This window comes from Athene cunicularia, assembly GCF_003259725.1.
Source record: "Athene cunicularia isolate RWA chromosome 12 unlocalized genomic scaffold, athCun1 chr12_part1, whole genome shotgun sequence".
Classification (NCBI taxonomy): domain Eukaryota; kingdom Metazoa; phylum Chordata; class Aves; order Strigiformes; family Strigidae; genus Athene; species Athene cunicularia.
In genome coordinates this window covers 1312746-1333513 of record NW_020799116.1, presented here as the reverse complement: position 1 = coordinate 1333513, position 20768 = coordinate 1312746, and the positions used below count along the sequence as shown (strand labels likewise).

General features: G+C 44.2%; 1 protein-coding gene across 2 annotated transcripts in view; it reads right to left on the bottom strand.

Moving 5' to 3' along the window:
• Nucleotides 1-20768, bottom strand: part of CHCHD6 (coiled-coil-helix-coiled-coil-helix domain containing 6) — a 113220-nt gene that overhangs the window by 29961 nt on the left and 62491 nt on the right. For both annotated transcript variants that reach the window (XM_026857506.1, XM_026857509.1), the window contains one exon: nt 7588-7723. In XM_026857506.1, the coding sequence (XP_026713307.1) occupies nt 7588-7723 (136 nt within the window). The remainder of the gene's footprint in view (nt 1-7587; nt 7724-20768) is intronic.

The following is a 20768-nucleotide window of genomic DNA, read 5'->3' as shown; positions in this document are numbered from 1 at the left end:
TGGACAGAGGGGCTCTGTGGAGAGAACAAACACCAGGGCAGCACCAGGACAGGTTCCGCCAAGCCTTCCCCTCCAACACGCCGCAGCCCTGACAAGAAAAGGATTGTATTCCTGCTAAAAGGAGGGCTCGTCTGTTGTTCATTAGCTTCCCAAGTTCTCTCTGGCACTGCAAAGAAAGGCTAGTTAGAGCAGCCTCGCTTGCTTGGTAGCAACTCCTCGGCTGGCCCGCGACCAGCGCCACCAGAATAACCCCTGAGCGTGCTGTCTGCACAGACACATCCAGCTGAGCGGTGAGGGCTCTAAATCCTGTTAGTCCTCAAGGTATTCAACCCCAAGACCCGCTAACAAAAATAGCTACTGGATGGCGTGCGGGAACTGCAAAGCGCAGGGAGCAGGAAACCATCCTGCACAGACTACAACCAACGCGGGGCACAACAAATCTTTGGTCTCCCCAGTTTGTCACAAAGACTTTGGCATCACTGATATAATCTCCCAAGTTATAGCCAAGCTGTCAGAGAATGGATCTAACGTTAGCACAGAAGTTATGGAAGTCAGGGCTATTTTGGAACTTCTTGGGAGTCTGAAGGCATTTGACCACTGACCTTGTGCTTCTAACCAGCAGTTGCTACCGACAGCAATTTTTGTGGATCTGTTTCAATCTAACTTCAGCAGCAAAACATATAGTTTAAAAATTGGAAATCAACTTCTTTCTGTCCAAGACTGCTTGGTCATCAGTCTCCCGGAATTAATCCGAGTAAGAATTTCCACTTCCAACTTGCCAACACAGTGCTACAAATCTTTTGTGAAAAAAATCTGGCGTTAAAACCAGCATGATGTATCACAACACACTCTCACCCCCAAGCAACTGTTTCCCATACTAGATAAGCCCGACTGATTACAGGCTACAGTTCTCAGGAAGACGCTGCCTAACACCCCATACAGAGAGCACAGAAGTAGAGAAACCTGGTAGATGTTGCAGATTCATGTAGGTCCCATTAATTTAAGCCAAAAGAAAAATACTTTTTTTGAAGTGAGAAAAAACAATACATCAGAGAAACATATTCCTGTCCTTGTAGTGCTTGGCCCTACTTTGCTTGAAATTTTGATATACAACTTTTTCAGACTCACCTGCACAAAGACATCACAGCATCAAGTCAGCTATGACTTCCCGCTCCTGACTGGCCAGCTCTTACAGTGTTTTTACTATAGAAAAATTTTGAGACTGCTTTTAAACAGGTCCAGGCAAACTTAAGTTTTAAAATAAGAACTGTAGAATAGACCGCATTTTAGAAATAACACAATACCAAATAGTTCAGCTTCTGGAATTGTAACGGTCTCCTGATTTCTTTCCCTTTTTTTAACAAAGTTTCTTTTAAAACCATTTGTGAAACACACATATTTTGATTAACTTTACCTGTAAGTATATCCAAGATCAGAACCATCAAAGCGAGAAATTAGACCCAAAGGCAATTCTTTCCTCACTGTAACAGCATCAAAACAAACAAACAAAAGCCAGAAAACCAAAAATAAATGCACACGGACTGTGCGTTGAACAACAGATTGGTTTTGAGAAGAGAAACGGGGTCAGAAATCCTCCTTCCAGACCAAGCAACGGGTACAAGAACTTGAGGGGAAAAGATGATGCAGGGTATGGACTCAGTATCTCTGGAAGATGAGGCTTGAAGCACAGCCAAGCAAGCAGAAAAGTTTTAAGTTTATTTGTGCTCTTGTTTTCTTCAAAAATTACCAACTCCAGGAGGTGCCACAATTCGGGCTTTCTGTGGACTGCAAACAGCAGACAAAGGTTCACGTGGGTCAGTAAGTGCTGACGACACGCCAGGCTGTGGGGAACATCAGGGCTTCGTGAAGTGCTGAGACACGGAGCAAATAAAGAACTTCGGCCTCCAGTTTCGTAAATACTGGGTACAGGCAGCAGCTATTTCCATTTTAAGTAGGCCAGCGTTTTATTCTGGGACATGCCTCATATATTAGATGGCGGTTTATGTCCTTTCAGGCAGCTCTATATTTTTAGTTTATCCACTGATGAACTCTTGAGGATGTGAAACGTTGTGTACAGATGCAAGACTCGCCAGAACCAAGAACCGCCGCCTTAAGAATCAAAACAATAACTGTTTCAATCCTTTATGATTAGAAGCAAAATATGGATCCTTTTCACCTTTGCAAATAACAGGTCAGGGTATGCTTGGGTACAGTTAATCCACTGCTGCTCTCCTCTGTATTTACGACTAAACAAACAGCAGCTGCCTGTAGCTTTTGGCCTCTCCACTGACTCCCTTGTGGGGGCCATTTATTGAGTCATAAACTCCTCCAATAGTGTTATCACTACAGCATTTGCACAAATAAAGGTTGGAAGAGAGAAGGATTAAAAAAGAGAATTGATTTTACAGGGAAGGCAAGAAAAACTCTCTACCTGTCTGTTTGCTTTGTGCAAGGACTGCCTGACGAAAGGCAGGGCAAGCGTATACCTGGCCGGGCATACCCATCCTCCAGGTAGGAAACACAGATTTATCTGAAACTACAAAGCTGAATTTCAGAAAGCTCAAACCACCCTAAAGCCTTCCAAGTTAGATATATCGCATTTCAAGTAGCACACTGTGTGATATATTTATATCTCCTTGATGAGACTTCAACAGCTGAGATCTACCTCTGCGGAATCCTGGGGGAGGAGGAATCCCGGCAGAGTGTGGACCTTGCTATACCTGTCCAAAGTTTTTTTCCCCCTCACACACACACACACTGGCTGCTACTCTCTACTCCAGTAAGTACACAAACAATCTATGAAGCATTTTGCAATCCATCAGCATGGAAACAACTCTTTAACAAGAGCCTAATATGATCAGAGCCACCTGCAGCACAGCCTGCGGTGTCCAACGCATCCCAGAGCTGTTTCTCTAAAGCAGAGTGGCCCAGGTTGTGGAAGTGACAGCTCCCAGCAGGCCACACCTCAGCAGGATCCCAAACGCTGGAGCAAAACTGCTCCACGGGGACGGGACACGGCCCGACGACATGCAGCACCTTCTCAGCAATCCAGGGCGCTGCCCACGCGCGAGACACAGACTTCCAGCAGAGCTGTGATGCTTTGCTGCGCCCCAAAGGGGAGCTGGGCTTTCACAGGGATCCCTGGGAGAAGTAGGCACAGTGAATTGAGCACATGCCTTTTTATTACAGTCAAGGGCAAAGGAGAATGCAGTCAACTCAAGGTTATGTTAAAAGTCTACCTCCACGGGAATCCAGTCTATCGGTGTTTTTCAAGGGCTTGTTTGCATGTCAGAGTGACTCACAGTTAAACGAGTGTGAATTTTCCCTGCACTTCCATTACAAACCCAGAATGTTCATAAACAGAGAAGTTGCTGTACCACAAACTCACTCACCAGTTTACTACACTGTAATTTCCTTATGTAGACAAGCCCTAAAGCCTTCATAGATGTAGCTTTACCCTGGTCTGTTATGAATAGCAGACTCGTGAGAAGCTGGACGCAGAACAGGGAGAAAGAGCACAGAATTATGAATGGCTCCTAGCTCGATGTATACAGCTCCTACTGACAAGGGAATACACGTGTCTGAGTGTGCAGCTCTTTATAGCTTGGTTTGGCCAGGAGCTAGAGCGCAAGAATTTCACCTTGGTCCTTCTGTGAAAGACAGGCACCTAGAGACAGTAAAAAAACACTTGGAGAGAAAGGGATACACGCTTTTCACTAACAGACATCTTTCCGCACACAGACACATGAAGGAGGTTCTGTTTGAAATCTCTAATCACGTTAATATATGGTCACCAGAGGCTGCATTTTTCAAGTGGCAGCTGGTCAGAGATTCCCTGGTATAACCACCAATTACATAACAAATTAACCAACTAAAATTTGATGGAAATTCAGATTTTGCCTACTGATGTGAACAGGATGTAAGGGAAGCAAAACAGGTCACAAATACTCTGAAAAGCTTGCACGAGTGTGTATTTGCAGGGGGAGGGATGCAATTCACTAATAGGACTCAGACTTTAAAAAAAATCATTTGTTTTTCCCTTCCATCTGGACTCAAAGTAAGAAATTACGCAGATTTCCACTGCCCACTCTCCTTTTCCTTCCACACCCTCCTCTCATTGGCATGAGATAAAACCTTGGGGAAGCAGCAGCAGCAATTTTCAATTCTCATTATCTAACGGCAGCAGTAGCTCTTGGTGAAACTTGCGGTCAATAAACTACAGGCAATTTTAAAAGACACAATGGGAACTGCCCCTCCCACAGCTGTCCCATTATCCCAGCTTTTATTAGATTTAAAGCCAGCAATTCTTATGCTGTAGCTGAAGTTCTGCAGAGCCAAGAAAACAGACCACCAGAAAAGATAAAACATTCCCAAATTAAACAGGAGACGTTACAGTAACGTACTTGAAAGTCAGAGAGCTTCCACACAAGCAAAGCTCAGGATGCAATGAGCAGCCCAGAGCCGAAGCGGGCTGGCGCCGCAGCAGGGAGCTGCTGGCCACGCCAACAATATTCACGTGCAGGATGGTATAAACGGCCAAGTTAGAGAGCAGGTTAGGCAGGGCAAGCTGAAAGCACGCTAGCTACAACGGCAGAGGTTCAGGGCAGGGTCCTGCTCCCATCGCTCCATGAACATCCCACTGCGGGCGTGAACTTTGGTGCCCGTGGCCTGGATGAGCCTCCGGAGCAACAGAGAAATACTCGCTGTGGGCGGCAATTCAGCTGACCTGCCTCAGGCTGCTCTAGGATCAGGTGCAACATGCTCTAGCAGCGCCTGTTTCTGCCCCTTGCCTACAAAAGCAGCCCTCATGGACAGAAAACACACAAACCAGGTCATGTCAGGTAGAGCCCTACCACACACTACAATAAAGCAACCTGTCCCAGTAAGAGGGCCCATACAGGAAACGAGTAGAAAATAAATTTAAAAACTCATGAAACGATTGCCTGATGTATTTGTCCGTGGGGCAGAAGTAACTGGGGGTGCATCTCAGCTCCTGGCTCAGAGATGCGCACAGCAACAGGCAAAGGGAAATGGGGGCCCAACGGGAGAGTCTCAAACCAACACAGTGAGGGGGAAGACGCAAAGAATTATTCTCATCCACTGTAAGCTGTAATTTTCAGTCTAGAAATCGAGAGCTTGCTTTCTCTGAGTCTAATGTATACCATGCCCTGGAGACATTTTTACCAGCCATCAAAAGGAACTTGCAGAGAACCAGATGCTTCATTAAAGAATATTCACCAAGCCTTATAAAATCTTTAGTAAAAAGCAGAACAAATCACCAGCGTGCAAGTGAGCTGAAGTCACACATCCAGCTTTGATTACAACCTCCTGTATTGGAAAACAAATTGTGTTTAAAAAATAAAGAAAAAAAACACCCAAGAAATGAAGAGATTCTGGCCTCTCTTTCCCACATTCCTCCAACCTGCATTTCCTGAACGAGGAATGCGTGAGACAAAGCCATTTGGTAGAAGATGCTAATTTAAACTTAAAGAAAAATAACAGCTTAAGAGGGGAAGGGAGGAGGAAGTTTTAATCCTTCTTGAAAAAACACAACAGCTTGTGATCGCTACATATATCTCAGGAGTCAGAGGACTCCGTAAGAGCAGTGAGGCAAACTGACAGGGCTTGAGCTGTCCTGGGACAAAGGAAACTACAGATGTACTGCCTTACACGAGTTTTATTTGCATTTGGAGTTGCAGAACCCTCTAGCACCTATGTGCAGCTGCAAGGTTTTCTTACCTATTCCTTAGTCTCTCTTGCCCCTTCTTAAAACATAGCAAGGAGATTTTCTGCCATATTGTCATCATCCACAGCAAATTCATGTCCTATGAACCGCTCCTTCCAGGAAGTTTATATAACAGCAGGGAAAAAATTTCTGAAGTCGACTGAATACTCTGGGAACTCAAATGACCCCCAGTTTTTGGTTGATCAAGAAAGTCTACCAAAAAATCCACCACCCAAATCCAAAGAGGATCCAAGTTAATAGGATCTTTCACTGCCCTCTGCTGTTACCAGTCATTTAGCTTCCAATTTACTTTTTAACAATGTCGGGCTGGGGCTCAGGGCTGGCAGCATCCCAGGCCCTTCCTCAGGCGGGTTGGAGCCGCAGCTTGCAAATATGCTGAAGTTTAATGCAATCTGTCTTCTTTGGTAATCACATTCCGCCCGCACCGCATGCAATAAAGATGTATTGGTAAATGCATTTGCTAAAGATACACTCCACTGAAAAGGCTACGAGTCTGATTTACAGGAGGCAAGGAGGAAGCATCAGGTAACGGAGGCTGGCAATGGATGCGCCGACGTTCCGAGCACAGCAACAGAGGGCACGGATTGTGCAGAGGCAACACAGGCACCGCTTTACTTTAAAGCTGACAAAGAAAAAGAAACCACATGTTTTGGGAGCTGGGGACTTTAAAGATATCAGAGAAAAGCCCTTTTCCTGGCAGCTTTAACCTTGCTGATTTGCAGACATACAAAGACCTTCTTTGTAAACAGGAAGGAAAAAAATTCCACTAGGACTAGCAACAACATTTGGTCTAATATATCCTGACAATTTTCCCATCTCCTTCTGTCGGGCTTCTTCAGGGAGCCGGCTGGCAGATTGTTTCATGTTATACTTAAATCAGGCATACAGCTTCCCCTCACAATGCTAATGCGACAGAGAAAGACTGCTTCTATGAAATCTCCACCTCTCCCCCACCCTTCGCATTAGTAATCCCATGAGAGGAGTCTCAGTTTTCTAAGGCTCCATCCTTTTCCCCACATCCACCTCCCTATAGTCTCAGCGCCTTTTGGAGAATTTTCTACCACCAGCACCCCCAAAGTAAAAGCCTGCCCTTGAGGGACCTGACCCACTGAATTCTCACATGGGGAACAGCATTCTTCACACTCCAGACACCCCAAGCAGCAGTTTATGTCCTACCACTCGCTTTTCTCAAAATCACGTCCTAGTTGTAATTCCCAAATACTTCCCTTGTTTCAATAGTCAGAAATTCTTCCGAGGTACTAAGCAGCTGCTGTCCTGAAGCATCAACAGAAGCGACCAGGGCTCTGCACCTCTGAAGGAAGAGCCATCAGGCTTGCTGGCCCCATGCACAAGAGGAACAGCTTTTAGGAGCGTGCAGTTTTCTTAAGAGGCAGCAGCTCTGCCCAATAAAGCAGCTTTCCTCATGCAGCAACAAAAGGAAAGACCACCTCCAACTGTGAAGTCCCATAACAGGAGGACGTTTAGAGCCCACTCGAAATGATGCCGACCCTGGCAAAATGGATTTGCCTACCATTTGCAGCATACAAAACTTGGGAAAATCGTTGTGACTGACTTAGAACCCTGGGAGCATCAGTGCTACTGTTTTGGTGGCAGCTCAGTACAACAGGACCCACCGATGGAAATGAAGTTGGGACACAGCGTAGTGTGACTGGAAACCATGGAATGAACGAAGGAAAAGGGATCCCAAGGAAAAATTGTCTCCTATGAAGACTGCAATTTGACTAACAGATACCACAGCTCTCAGAAACACTTCCCAGAAGAAAACGCCATGCAAAACAAGACAGCAAAGTCAGCAAGTAAAACAAGGAAGCTTTTGTTACCTTCTGAGCTGCACTAACGCAGCGCTGATACTCCTTAGCCAGCTCTGAGCATTTGAGCACTTCACGTTTGTTTTCTTGGTAGCACTTCAGAATTTCAGACTGCAGGCTTGCACAGACAGGATCAGTGTTCCTCCTCCTGCAGGGAAAACAAGCACAGAAAGATGTGTGAAGAGGAGTTTTCACCCACTTACTACCACTTTACCAGTGACACACATACTAATCTCGTGTTGGAGTCATGTAGTCCTAATAGAGAAACTGGTGGGAGCAGCAATCACCAAAGTGGGTCAAATGACCAACAGTGTCTTTCAGCTGAAAAATCCAGCGTACTTAAAAAGAAGGAACACATTCTTTCTAGGTTGGTGTGGAAGGCTGTTTTACCCTTAGATAAAACATCACCTCTCCTCTGCAGTCAGGAGGGAAAAAAAAAAAAAAAAAAAAAAAATCAATTCCAGTAGGTTCAATGATTTCCCCAACTCACATTGGAAATCTTTGGCAGAACCCAGGAATCCTGGCTGGGCCTGCGCTAGATCTGTAACAGTCTAACAAGGAACTGAATAGACTTGTTGAATAAGCCGCCTCAATCTATTGAATTCTCATCTGTTTAAACACGTTAAAAAAATCCAACATGGTTGGAAGCACTGCAATGCTCCTAGTGACTAGAAAAAAACAGAATAATAGCAAGACCAGATATCTGTTTCTTTGTATTTCTGAAGCAATTAGCACTCATACCCCCGTAAATGGCATTGACAGCTACCCAAGAACAATTAGGGATGATGTTCTTATACTCTAATGTGCATGTGTACATATGGCACATCATCAGCAACAGTACCAATAAAGGGGAAGGTCGTTGTAAAACAATACCAGCAACAATGGCACACACACAGTAACGACAGTGTCATCAGCTGCACAGACAGGCAGACACAAATTGCAGGAATCTGCAGCACAATTGCCATGGTGTGTTTTACCAGAGAACAAGAACATATGCTTAGGTGTAGCAATCCTCGGATGCCGCCTCCTGAACCATAAATCCACTGAATTCCTTGCGTTTTCTGCCCCGATGTGCTTAGAGAGATTTGTGCCCAAATACCAAAGGCGCCTCTTCCTTCCAAAGCACTTGATGCCACAGGCAGGCATTAGTGCCGTGCTACGATGTGTTCATTTCCACAGTAACAACAACAGGCACTCATTCAGCAACAAGGCATCACAGTGAGGCGGAGAGAAAACATGACCTGTTCCTGGGCACGTGTCATTCTCTCAGGTGGAACAGATGTCTAAGTGTCCTGGTTTCATAAAAACCCAAGATCTTCTAAGAGCTTTTGGAGAGCTCAGATATGAGTTTCCCCATCATGCTCGGTTTTGTAAGGTGCTCAGGAAGGCAAATGGAAGGGCCAAAATAAAAAAAATAATAATAAATAAATCTTTTCTTTTATCAGCAACCTCAATGCTCCCTCAAAATAGTTTGGCTGAGACATACTCCAAATGAGAGTCAGTCTTACTGCCAACGTGCATGGACAGACTAAGAATTTATCAGTAACAGTACGACAGCCACACTCTAAAATGCTGAGGTTTGGCTCAGAAAGCACCAAACATACTATACAGACTTCTTTCTCCACCTCTTCACTAATCTTACAGCTTTTAGAAGACACTTATTCCATGCATGGTCCCTAGAGACTAGTGTGCATTTCTAATTTCTATGTTCTACAGGGAATCACGTTTAAAGGCCCTCAAAATCCGTGTTCTAAAAAATCTTCAAATTTTGGAATAGAAAAGAACCCGGGGAGAGCTTCAGAAATTCATAACATTGGCATTTTGCTTTGTCACTAACTTTAATATCACTCTAATCAAATCAGTGAGACTGTGGAAATGATGCCAAGCAATACCAGGTCAGGAAATACCACCAAAGCCCTCAATTCATTGAAAAAGTTAAGACTTTTTAAATCAGGGTTTGGTTGGTTTTTTTTTTTTTAAGAACTCAGCCATGTTAAACTGAAGGGCACTTTGTAATTTTCATGCAGAGCTGGAAAGGCAAAAAGGTACAACATGCCACAGAACAGTCAGCATTCATCTGAACTGAACAATACAGCGCAAACATCCCAGAAATATTTAGAAGAATGCTTGAGAATGCCATTGCTGGCACGGGAAGCTATAGGAATTGTGCTTTTTTGTGTGTCTGTTCCTTCACCGTCTCTCCTGCAGCATCAGTCTTCGTTGCCTGCAGTAAATGTAAAGCTAGGACCCATCCGTGGGCTCAGACAGTAGTGCGAAGTCTGTGTCATCCCTAGGAGACCCCTCGGAGCTCAGCCCACGGTGCAGAGGGCTATTAAAAGCCACAGCGTGGTGAGTGAGAAGCCACAGAGTGAGCGTTGGTGCCTAAAGCCGACCAGAGGCAAGGCTCAATCAGCACGGAATGGTACGTGCTGCCCAGCGAGTACCTAAATCAGCCACTTTCCACAACACAGAGAGGATTCACTTGGTACCAGGCACCCAGAATTGCAGACAGAATATTCTCCTTTATTTCTTCAAACTAAAATCTCAAACTGTGGTTACACATCAATTGCACCAGCTTCTCAAAACAGATTTAGAAAAACTAATCAACATAACATCAAGCTGGTTAAGGTACTTGTCAATACACACTACACAAACCAATAGATTAGTGCATTCACAAGTGAACTGGAAATTCAACAGAACCAGTTAAACCCCACTGAGAATGACACTTCACGTTGGGGCGGGAAGCTAGCATGGCTCAGGAGATAACTGTCACCGTGCCCCACCACGTGTCACCTACCAACCAAAGGGACAAGAAGTAAACGTGAGCTCACCACGAGGATGCAGCTCCTGCTGAGTCCGGGAGTACAAGTCACCCACGTCCAGCGGACGAGTTCTGGTGCCCGCCTGGACTGAAAGGGGGTCTCTGAACTGCCTGGGTGAACAACTGCTTGAGGAGCTCTCCTCCCAGCACAGCACCCACCGTCCCTGCCCTGCCTGACTTGGAGGGACGCCACTCTCCTGCTCAGAGTGGCTCTTGACTTCAGGCTGCATCGTTTCTGCACAAGAGGGAACTACAAACCTATACACCAGCTGTGCCTTACCACTGTCTGGTTTTACTGGTATGTATCTGAAAGGAAAAGGAATTAAACAAAAAAAACTTGCTGGAGACCGCCAGCATCTAACTACAAACGTCTCCATCGAGAGCAATGGCACACTGACTTCCAAAGGAGGTGGACCCTCGTCAGCCTTCATCCTTCAACCTCAGCCCAGCTCAAGGCTGTTGGCACTAACTGTTAGAAAATCCACCTTCTGGACACTCCACTACACAGCTCTTGGTAAATGTCTCCTTGTTTGAGGGTCTTCATAATTACTTCTTAAACAACAAGGGGGAAGGAACATGGTGGAGCAGGGATGGTGTTTGAATACATAAAGAGCAGAGGACTAGGATGCTTTGACCTTTCTCCTAAAACGGGTCGCAGTTTGAAGCATAATAAGCCACCACCAAATAAGGTAGACAATTAGCCTCTGTCTAAAAAAATGTGTTGCAATTGCTACTGCTATTATCAAAACAGATGCAAGAGGCTCATTTAGAGCAGACAGGAAAAAAGCAAGAGAGAAAGGCCGAGCCTGGAGGGGCTAGCACAATACCTGCGGACAGGGAAGTATGAGAGATGAGCTCTGACAATACCTTGGAAATAAATCCAGCACATAGGAATATGAAAAATTAAACCAATAACACATGCTCTCATCCGTTTAAAGTTAGAGGAAGGGAGAAAAGATGACAGGAGGGACAAAGGAAAGGATGAATCTAGAAATAAAACTCATTACCCGTGCCTCCCCCATCAGAGTGGGGATAGAAACCTTTGCCTCACCACTGCTCAATGGGAAGGAAGGCCACGCACACGTGAAATCCATTACTCCAGATCTTCCTCCCCCCCTCACATGGAGGGATCTAAATCAGGTCTTTGTCTGGAAAAGAAGGGAAAGGTTTTCTTAAAATGAAAGAAAGAGCATCCTCCTTTCTGCTATCCTTTAAGGTAAGACAGAACGAGCACGATCTTGGTGCATTTTGACACGCTGAGAGTTACCAAATCCTCTCCATCGCTGCGTATTCCCTTTACTTTATTTAATAAATGAAATCTCATCAACTTATCCTTCTTCTATTATCACTGCTGACATCAATCTGATAATATTGGCTTGGTGTGGAATCATGCTATTATATGTCCTCTTGATATTTAATTTAAGAGAAACGTCTGCAGTGGGGTGAATATGTGAAGCAAGCTTTTTATTACTGGCAGCAGTAAGGACGCTGGGAGTGAATTAGACATTCATCTTAGTCAGGGCCAATCTAGTGGCTCAGAAGAGGTTTTCTTCTTAACCCTCTCCTAACTGTTCAATAGCGGCAGGTAACGGCTGCTCCAGTCAATAACTGCGTTCATTTGTCTTGGCAAATTCATTTCTACATGGATATAAACCCCATGAAGAAGTGTGAAGCGTCTGGGAGGTTAAAGCAAGGTTCTTTGAGAATTTCCATCATAAACTCTCTGATAGCAGGAAGAGTGCTGGTCTAAATGTCCATCGATTCATCAAGAAGCAACACAGCTTCCAAAGACAAACACAAACTTACTGCTAGAAGCGATGAAGGCAGTATCACCAGGATACAGCCCCCACAGACAGGAGCTTTCAAACACAGCACAGGGGCTACTGGCGAGCCGCTGCTGACAGAAGAAGAATTACGGATTGGGTGCTGGAAAGGAAGGGAAAGCTGGAAGATGTGTATGTATTTGCTCGTCCTTCCACCCAGCTGAAAAATCAGAGTAGCTCAGCAGAGATACAACTTTAATGCTTCAGGACTTGGCAGCTCTTGAGACTGGTGGAAAATCAGTAACTCCACAGCGAGGACCACACCATCACTTGGCTTCGCCGGGTAGAGCAGCAATTCCAGATGGAGTTCAGAGCGAGATCCTCTTTATACCTTTTACTCTGGGAAACCATTCAAGCTGAGAAAAAACTCAAGATAGAGACTGATGGTATCTAAACCTAGATATTTCAATACCTCTGCTCAGAACATGAAAAACAAAAGACATGCCAAGTCCCTCACAGAAGCCAGCTTTAGAGTAGCCAGCTCCAGTACACAGCTGCAGGCAGGAACCTCAACGGGGCTGCAGACTCCAACAGCTGGATTAGCTGCTTTCTGCTGCAATACTGGACTAAGACCGGCGTCTGAGCTAACTTGAGCAAACTTCATTAGTCACCAGTGTCATTAGAGCGCAGCCAGCCTCGGAGGTCAGCAAGGAGGTGCACGGGCAGCGCCACGCGCGGAGCCCAGAGCACAGGCAGCGGTGTCTGCGCATCAGGAGGAGAGATGTGTCACATCGTCGCTTGGCGCGTTTATACACCCAGGGTGCTTTACACACGCTGCGGACTAAGCTCAGCGATGCTTTGGTCACATAAATATGGTGTGCTGCCATGCTGTACTGTACGTATATAAAACCAGTAAGTGGTGAACTGACCTGTAAAACTGCACTCTCCCTTGGGTAGCAGTTGGCTCTGATGGCTTCTCTTTAACGTGTCAGAAAAATAACTCCAGACAGATGCAATACACAGCACACAGGAAGGTTCCATCCTCTCTCATTATTGCATCCTTGACATTTACAGCAGAAAATTAAACACAATTGAAGCATTTCATTCACTTATAAAAAACTCATCAGCACAGAACAAACAGCCAGGAAAGCGAACTTTGAGCACAGGCTGCAGAATACTGCGCTACCACAAAGGAGACACTCTGGCCTCACTGCAACCTATAGAATTCCCTGATCCCGCACATCAGCTTGATAACGTGGCTTGAATGAAAGAAGGAAGCGTCACGTTGCAGCTGTTTGGCGAGAGGAATAAGAGATGGAAGAAGCTTAATAGATTATCCAAATGTCTACTAAAAATTCAGTCGTATTTAAGCTACATAACCTAGCACAGCGTAAACAAACTGCACGCCTCACGAGGATAAACTAATGTGATCAGGAAGGAAATATTTCTGATCAGCCTCGTGTATTCAAAACACTGCTCATCAGGCTTTGCCACCGATCTGGATGGAATTCAAAGCTTGTAGAAGTAGCATATTGTGTAGAGCAAGAGGAGACGGACTGAACAAGGTGAAACCTCATGACGATTTTCACAAGAATAGGGCCACTACCTCCACATTTCAGCTGAAGCAGCTGTATTCCTGTCTTTCTAAACCCTTCCCATATGCCTTGTCACATCGTCTGCAACAAACCACTGCACAGCTGCAGTATTTCCCCTCTCTTCCCCCTGACAGCTGCATTTCAATAATAGGTCACCTGATTCTCTCTTTCCCTACCTTGTCCATGGAAGTGCCTAATGAATGCATATTTATAAACTCCTGTGAGTTTCTGGGTGACTCTGTGATCCTACAAGATCTGTCACTAGTACTTCCCAACCTCCCTTCCTGCTTTGACAGCTTGCTTGAGGCTGCCACACAATTCCCCACTGCAATTCGTGCACTCGGTGCACCCCTGTCCTTCCCAGGACAGGTACCTCCTTTCCTTCCCAGCACAGATACGCAAGAGCTGTTCAGAAATCTTCTCCTGGTTAAGTAATTAGATTCTGTCATTGAGAACAAAAGTTAACACAAACGTCCAAATCTCAAGATTCAGCAACTTGTTGTGTCACTGTACTGCATTCAGTGAAGACAGCCTAACCCGTTTTTCTCCATCAAACAACAAAAAAAAACCCAAATCCCAAATTCTAAAATATACAGATTGAAGCAGAAAATAACAAAAATTTAACAGTTTTCTGTAACAATCTTTACTTTTGGAAATCCAACAAGAATCTCTCTATTTCAGTGATTAAATTGATGCAAAGAGACTGTGTGACCCATCCAATGCTGGTTCCAGCTTGCTCTCTTTCTTACTCCAATGTATCACAAACTACATGGTTTATCCTCACACAGAAGAGGGTCACATCCCATTTGACCAACGGGTCATCCTAAACCCCTCTGATTTATACTCAATTGCACTTTGCCAAGCGTGGTTTCAACCGAAGTTAACTGACTTCCTTAGCAGTCCATAAGCTGCAGGCACTGGGGTTTTGGTGGTGGGCTGTGGGTCTTTGGGGGAGGAGGAGGGTAGCAATACACAAAAAACTGTACAAAACCATATAAAATTAAACGATCCCTATCCTACTGAACCTGCGCATGCAATAACTAATCATCCCTATTAGCATTCTGCATGGCAGATGGCAAGTGGCTTGGAATAATGAGAGACTTCTCCCCACAAGTGGATAATTCCAATGTACATTTGGATGTAAATTCTTTACTGATTATGATGGTAGAATACTGAGTTATGAGAAACTGCCAGTTTGGAAGATGAAAGGAAAACTACTGCCTCTTCCTTCACTTGCCAAGAGATACAGAAGTTAACAGAACTGGATCTCCTGCCCACAAAGCCATGCACCATTTTTTCCAAAGATGCCAAACTACTAAAAGTTGACTAGCAAAGACGAAGAGACTAAAGTTAGCAGCAAAACGGTCTCTGGAAGCCAAGCAGGAATGAGTCAGAATCTTGTTGCTGGAAGGAGTTCTCCGAATCAGAAAAGGAAGCTGGCTCAGCTCCCACAAGACAGAAAAGCAATATAGCAAGCAATAACTGAATCTGAAAACAACACACAACCCAACAAGTGACCCGAATAGGGATTTTCTTTCTTCAGATAAAAAACAACATCTAAAAACTGGTTAAGATCTCAGGTCAGGGAGGGAATGCATGCAGCTCAGGGAATGTATGCAGCACTGGCCCTAAGAATCTATGGGCTGTGGTAGTGCTATGGAGTCTGGGAGTCAGCTAGGGGCTGCCTGCTGGGAGACTCCTGGGCACATGCTCTTTCCTGGTCCCTTAAACCCCTCCCCAAAAAGTACTCTGAAGAAAGGAACTGAAGAAGAAATATGCTGATTTTATGTGACCACAAGACATGAGGGACAGACAGGTTCGGTAAATTTTGCCTGTCTGAGAGGATCTTGTAATGATGTCAGACTGCTAACAAAATGTTCTTTTTTTAACAGAAAACCCTGACCACTCATTTGAACGCAGTTACTTTTCTAAAATGCCACTAAGCACCGTACTAAGTCCCTACAGTTTACATCAGACTACACAAAGCAGTGATGGACAAAAATATGAGGCCGTTAGTATATTCTGCACTGACAGAGTGACACATTCTGCTAAAGATGTGGAAACAAATTTCGAGAGGAGAATGAAGCTGCCAGCATTAAAGTTCAGGTGGGATCTGAAGCTAAAGATTCACCTTATTAAAAAAATCCCCTCGCTTCTGCCTACATGCTCTAATCTTCAAAACCACAGTGCCCTCTTTTACCGTGCTGTGCAATTTGCTGAGTACTGACTCTGCAAGATCCCTATTAAGCAGCTATTCATCCCCCAGAGAACGTCAATAATGTGCTTTCAAAGAACACACACAAAGCCTTGAAGTCTGTTTTGGGGGGGGAGGTTGGGATTTCTTTTTCTTTGTTTTTAAATAAATATTATAATTTCAAGAAGTCCTCAGGAAATTGAAAAAAAATCCTCATAGAAAATAATATAGATAACACAATTTTAAGTTTGGAACAGGGGTGAGCTGATGAGACCCATGCCTACCGGAGGCTGCTCCGTCCCGCTGTCAGTGGCGCTCACAGGCAGCACAACACCAAGTTCTCTCCAAGGAAACAATATTCATCCCTGAAGCAAGTGCTCCTGTCTTCAAAATGCCACTTTTTTGGGGCCAAATTAGTTACAACTGCGGTTGGTGTGTACGTGTACATCCCAGACAGGCAGGCAAGAGACACTTCCAGGATTGACTAGGAAAATAAAAGGATAGGAACAAAGAAACTCCAGCAAGATGCTCTCGCAGGAGGCCGAGTACCACCTGATCTTGAGACTCCTAAAGCTGATGGGACTCCACAGCCTAGAAACCTATTTTATCAGAGTAACTTCATGAACTATCAAAAATCACACTGAATAAACAAATAATAAAACAAATGAAGTCAAAGCCTGGTCTGACGGCAGATACGTTTTTTCTCTCCCTTTATAAGGCAGGAAAGGGCCTCGATCTCTCGTTCCTGAGTAGACGGATCACCACGACAGAAGGTGTCCACAGCCAACCTGGCACAGTCCTTATTTCCTCAGAAGGTGGAGATACAGAAGCTCTGACCCACAGAACAAACTAGTTCTCTCCTCAAATTTCCCCCACGGTACTTGCCTTTGGTCTCTCCTGTCATCACTCCAGGAGGAGACTCTAACTCAACAGTAAGTAAAGACACTTCACACAGCACATATAATCCAGCATCGGGAGTACAATTAGTGTTCAAAACAGCAACACTGCCCTGGAAATCAGTCGCTACTGAATTAATGACCAGACTGTTAGGTGTGTTACCTCAACTTCACCTTAGGCTGCTCATTGGCAAACAAGTCATTAATTCACCAGTAACAAGTGGTTTCTCAGGCATTATTGCTTCTGACATCTTTAATTCACCACTCTTTTTGGAAAGCTTTCCCAGACAACGTTAACCTCAACACTCTACAAATCAACCCCGGGCCACTACCACGCGCTCACTGTACAACACACACGCTGGAAGAGAGGGGCAGACAAACCCAGCAGGAATAAACTGAGATGGGTCACTAAATATTCATGATACTTTCCCAACTCATGCCAAGGGAAGGTGGGGATCAAAGGCACAAGAAGTTCTGGATTTCGGTGTGGACCTGTCATTACGTCTAAATACTCAATGAAATACTCTGAAGCCTGGCGAAACCTTGCTTCCACCACGCTACACAGTGGAATATATAACTCCCAGTCTGAGGGCAGGGATCTGTTCCTGTTTTCACTGCATTCTCCACGATAAAGAGCTTTGAACTGAAATATTTCACGTACTCTGATGCACAAACGATGTCTGAGGTTTGTTTTAACAGCTGCACAAATATCCATGCTTTTGAAAACAGTCTGGATTTGGCCTGCCAACAAACCCTGATCTAAGGGTTTTATAATGCCAACATTACATGGACTACAAGTGCTTTCCATGTAAAAATCAATAGCAATAGAAACATCCCTAATAAGCTACATGGAGTCTTTGGCACCTCTTCCTTTGCTGTTCCAGCCTTTGCTATTCAGGTCTTATTTTATAAATTCCCAAGTTCTACCAATGTACCTCTGAAGAAATGCTCCTGCAATTTTGAAAAGATATATTAATATTTTACATCAGTTTTTCAGCACTAACAGAGCCGCAATCTCAGTTCATTGGACTGATTTATTAGTCATCCTTCATCGTGCATGAGAGAAAAGACGACAGTGTGAACACTAGATTAGAACATCACTTTACTAACCGGGCAAAAGGAAAGTCTTATTTAGAACCAGCATCTCAGTAATCCCCAGGAACTGAACTTCAGATAGAAAATCCAACAGCTTGGATAAAGTATAATAACTAATAAATTTTTAAGATTTAAATTCGGTTAATTATATTATTATATAATTAATACTCTTAAAAAAAGAATAATCTGGCCCAACTGGAACATTTACACAACCCTGTTACACATATTTGACTTCCATTACCACATACCATATTCCCCAAATTGTGGGGGAACATACCCCGCTTGGAAATCACTACACTGGTACAAACAGTTGCTTAACAATGGGCCTTCCAGAATTTGTAAAGAAAATGTTTACATGCTAATGTAAATGAGTGAAAATCTTTGTGAAACAGAACTGAAAGCGATCAGAAGGGTTTTCTTTCAGTAAAATTCACACCACGTAAAATGACACAAAGCCAAGATTGACCCATCTACTCCTTTACCCTCTTCTGAAATGACTTGGGGGAAACTCATGCCTTGCAGTCTTACAGCAATATTCCGATTTCCCACTAAATGCAACTTTATAAATGAGAAACAACAAAGCTTTGACTAATAACTCATCTCTTTATTTAAAGATTACATGAAACAGACTCGGCGCAGACAGAAGTAGGAACCAAGAACACAAACCCAGCAGTGAGGGAAGAACAGGACTGGGATGGAGCCAAGTCATTTTTGTGACTGTACCATCACTGCAGGGCAGAAAAGCACTATACTGAGATAAGGCTGGGGCCGAGCTCCAAGCAGCAATCAGTCTTTTATTCCTGAAAACTCTTAAATCCCTATTGCAGAGGCTCTTAATTTCAAAACTGAATTAATCATTTATCTAATCTAATGACAGGAGAAATCCCAGAGCGATTTTGTTTGAAAACTGTGATGTCTCTACCCTTCATTTCCTTGGGCTTCACGACTGACCACAAACCTATTTCAGAGCTTGACTCCTGGGCATAGCCCTCTGTTGAAACACCTGAGTCCTCATAGCAGATTTCAAGACTAATAAACTCAAGTATCACCACATATCTTATAAACTTTCCAGATCTACACAAACAAGAAAAAAAGAAAAGAACAAGTAGTTCCTCTCGGTTCCGGTTAGCATTGCCATTTTAACTGAGGGGCCGTTGGACTTATAAAAATCTTGTGCAATTCAATAAAACCTTTATTTCCATGAGCAGTGAAAGCAAGCCATAAATTCCCTGTTCCCAGCAGACAGTCCATCTATGAACTTTCTGCCCCTGTTCTGTTGAGTCAGTGTGGTTCTCTACTCCACCTGCAGCCCAGGAGGATTCTTACTACTTGCCAGTTTCTCTAACGTAATCACCTTAAATACTCATGTCCATTAAGTTTAAATATCTTAGGACCATTAAATGGAACTCCTAGATACTAAGTCCCATATGGAGTAAATCTCTTTGGCAGTTTCTCCCCTGGAAAGCTGCCTTGGATTCGAGGCTGATCTCTATCAGGGTAAGATACCGACACTCTTTATGCGCTCCTTGATAACCGTGCAAAGCATATGCAGTCCTCTCAGCGCAACGTGCAAAGCAACACAGCCACCGGTGAGCAGTCTCAGAAACAGGTCTGCAGACTAGAAGGAGATCTTGGAGGGAAACTCAGCTTCAAAACAATTTTATCTTTTAACAGCTTCCTAATCCCCTCACCCCGCTCCCGCAGCTTTACCTTTTAGAGAGAGTCACACCCCCACCCATGTCAATTCTTGCATCCAAATTTAACAACTACAAAAATAAAATAAAAACGTGATAAGACAACCTTCACAAAAGAAAATAAATCAAATTTTTTAAAAACAGCATTTTGAGGATAAATCTAGAGTGCCTGCACTAAGCCATAACCTCTTTACTGATGTTTTTTCCTTCCCCTTAACAGATTCAGGGACTGTAATAACATTTAATCCTCAGAAGCTAATCTAAATGTAACACTCAAAAGAAGACAAAGACAACGCAACAGAAAAAAAATTTGGCCACTGCCTTTTGGGAGTGCTGCTTTATCCCCGGAGCGAGCGCATTAATAGAGCTTGGAATGAAATGCCATTTTATTCTCTGTAGCAGGGAGGGGATTAGCAAGTTGTCTTCTCTAAACCCAGTTTGAGTCATGGCTCTATGAACACTGAGAAAAGGATGTGGAACGAAGTGAAGGGCGGGGAGCACTGGCTTTTTATTTACACGCTGCTTCCTTTGTGGGTGGTTACTGATGTGCACAGTTTGCTAAACAGGGAAGGAAGGGGGAAAGAAGTTCTAGGTCCCCAGACTTTAATTCTGTTGGTTAACAAAATAGAAAAACAATAATGTACCGGTTATAATAACATCATTGAGACAATATGTCCGTGGCAACTGTCCAATTCACCACAGCATGTAAGCAACGAGGGCAAGTTGCTTAAGGTGCTGAAAGCTGTGCTCAGTGGTTTCTTGTTGCTAGGATCCTCTTCCTGGGAGAAAGAAACAGGTTGGACAGAGCCCAGAACAAAGAAGGAGACACTGTGGCAGAAGGAATGAATGCAGAGACAGGAGCAGTCCGGGTTCAGGTGCAGAGATGAGAAACAAAGTCCACTGCACGAGTCAGGCCACGAAGGCATCAAGCCCAGCGCCCTACCTTGACATAGAAACCAAGAGCTAATGACCGTGTCAGTGGTTTAGCATGAAGGTCAGCACTAAGCACTTCACTTCTGATTCCATACAAAGGGAGATAGGAAGGTTTACCTGCCCACCTCGCAGGCATGCTGTGAAGGGTCACTGGTGGAGAGCTTGTACAATATTCCTAAATCCTGCAACACTTGATAATCAC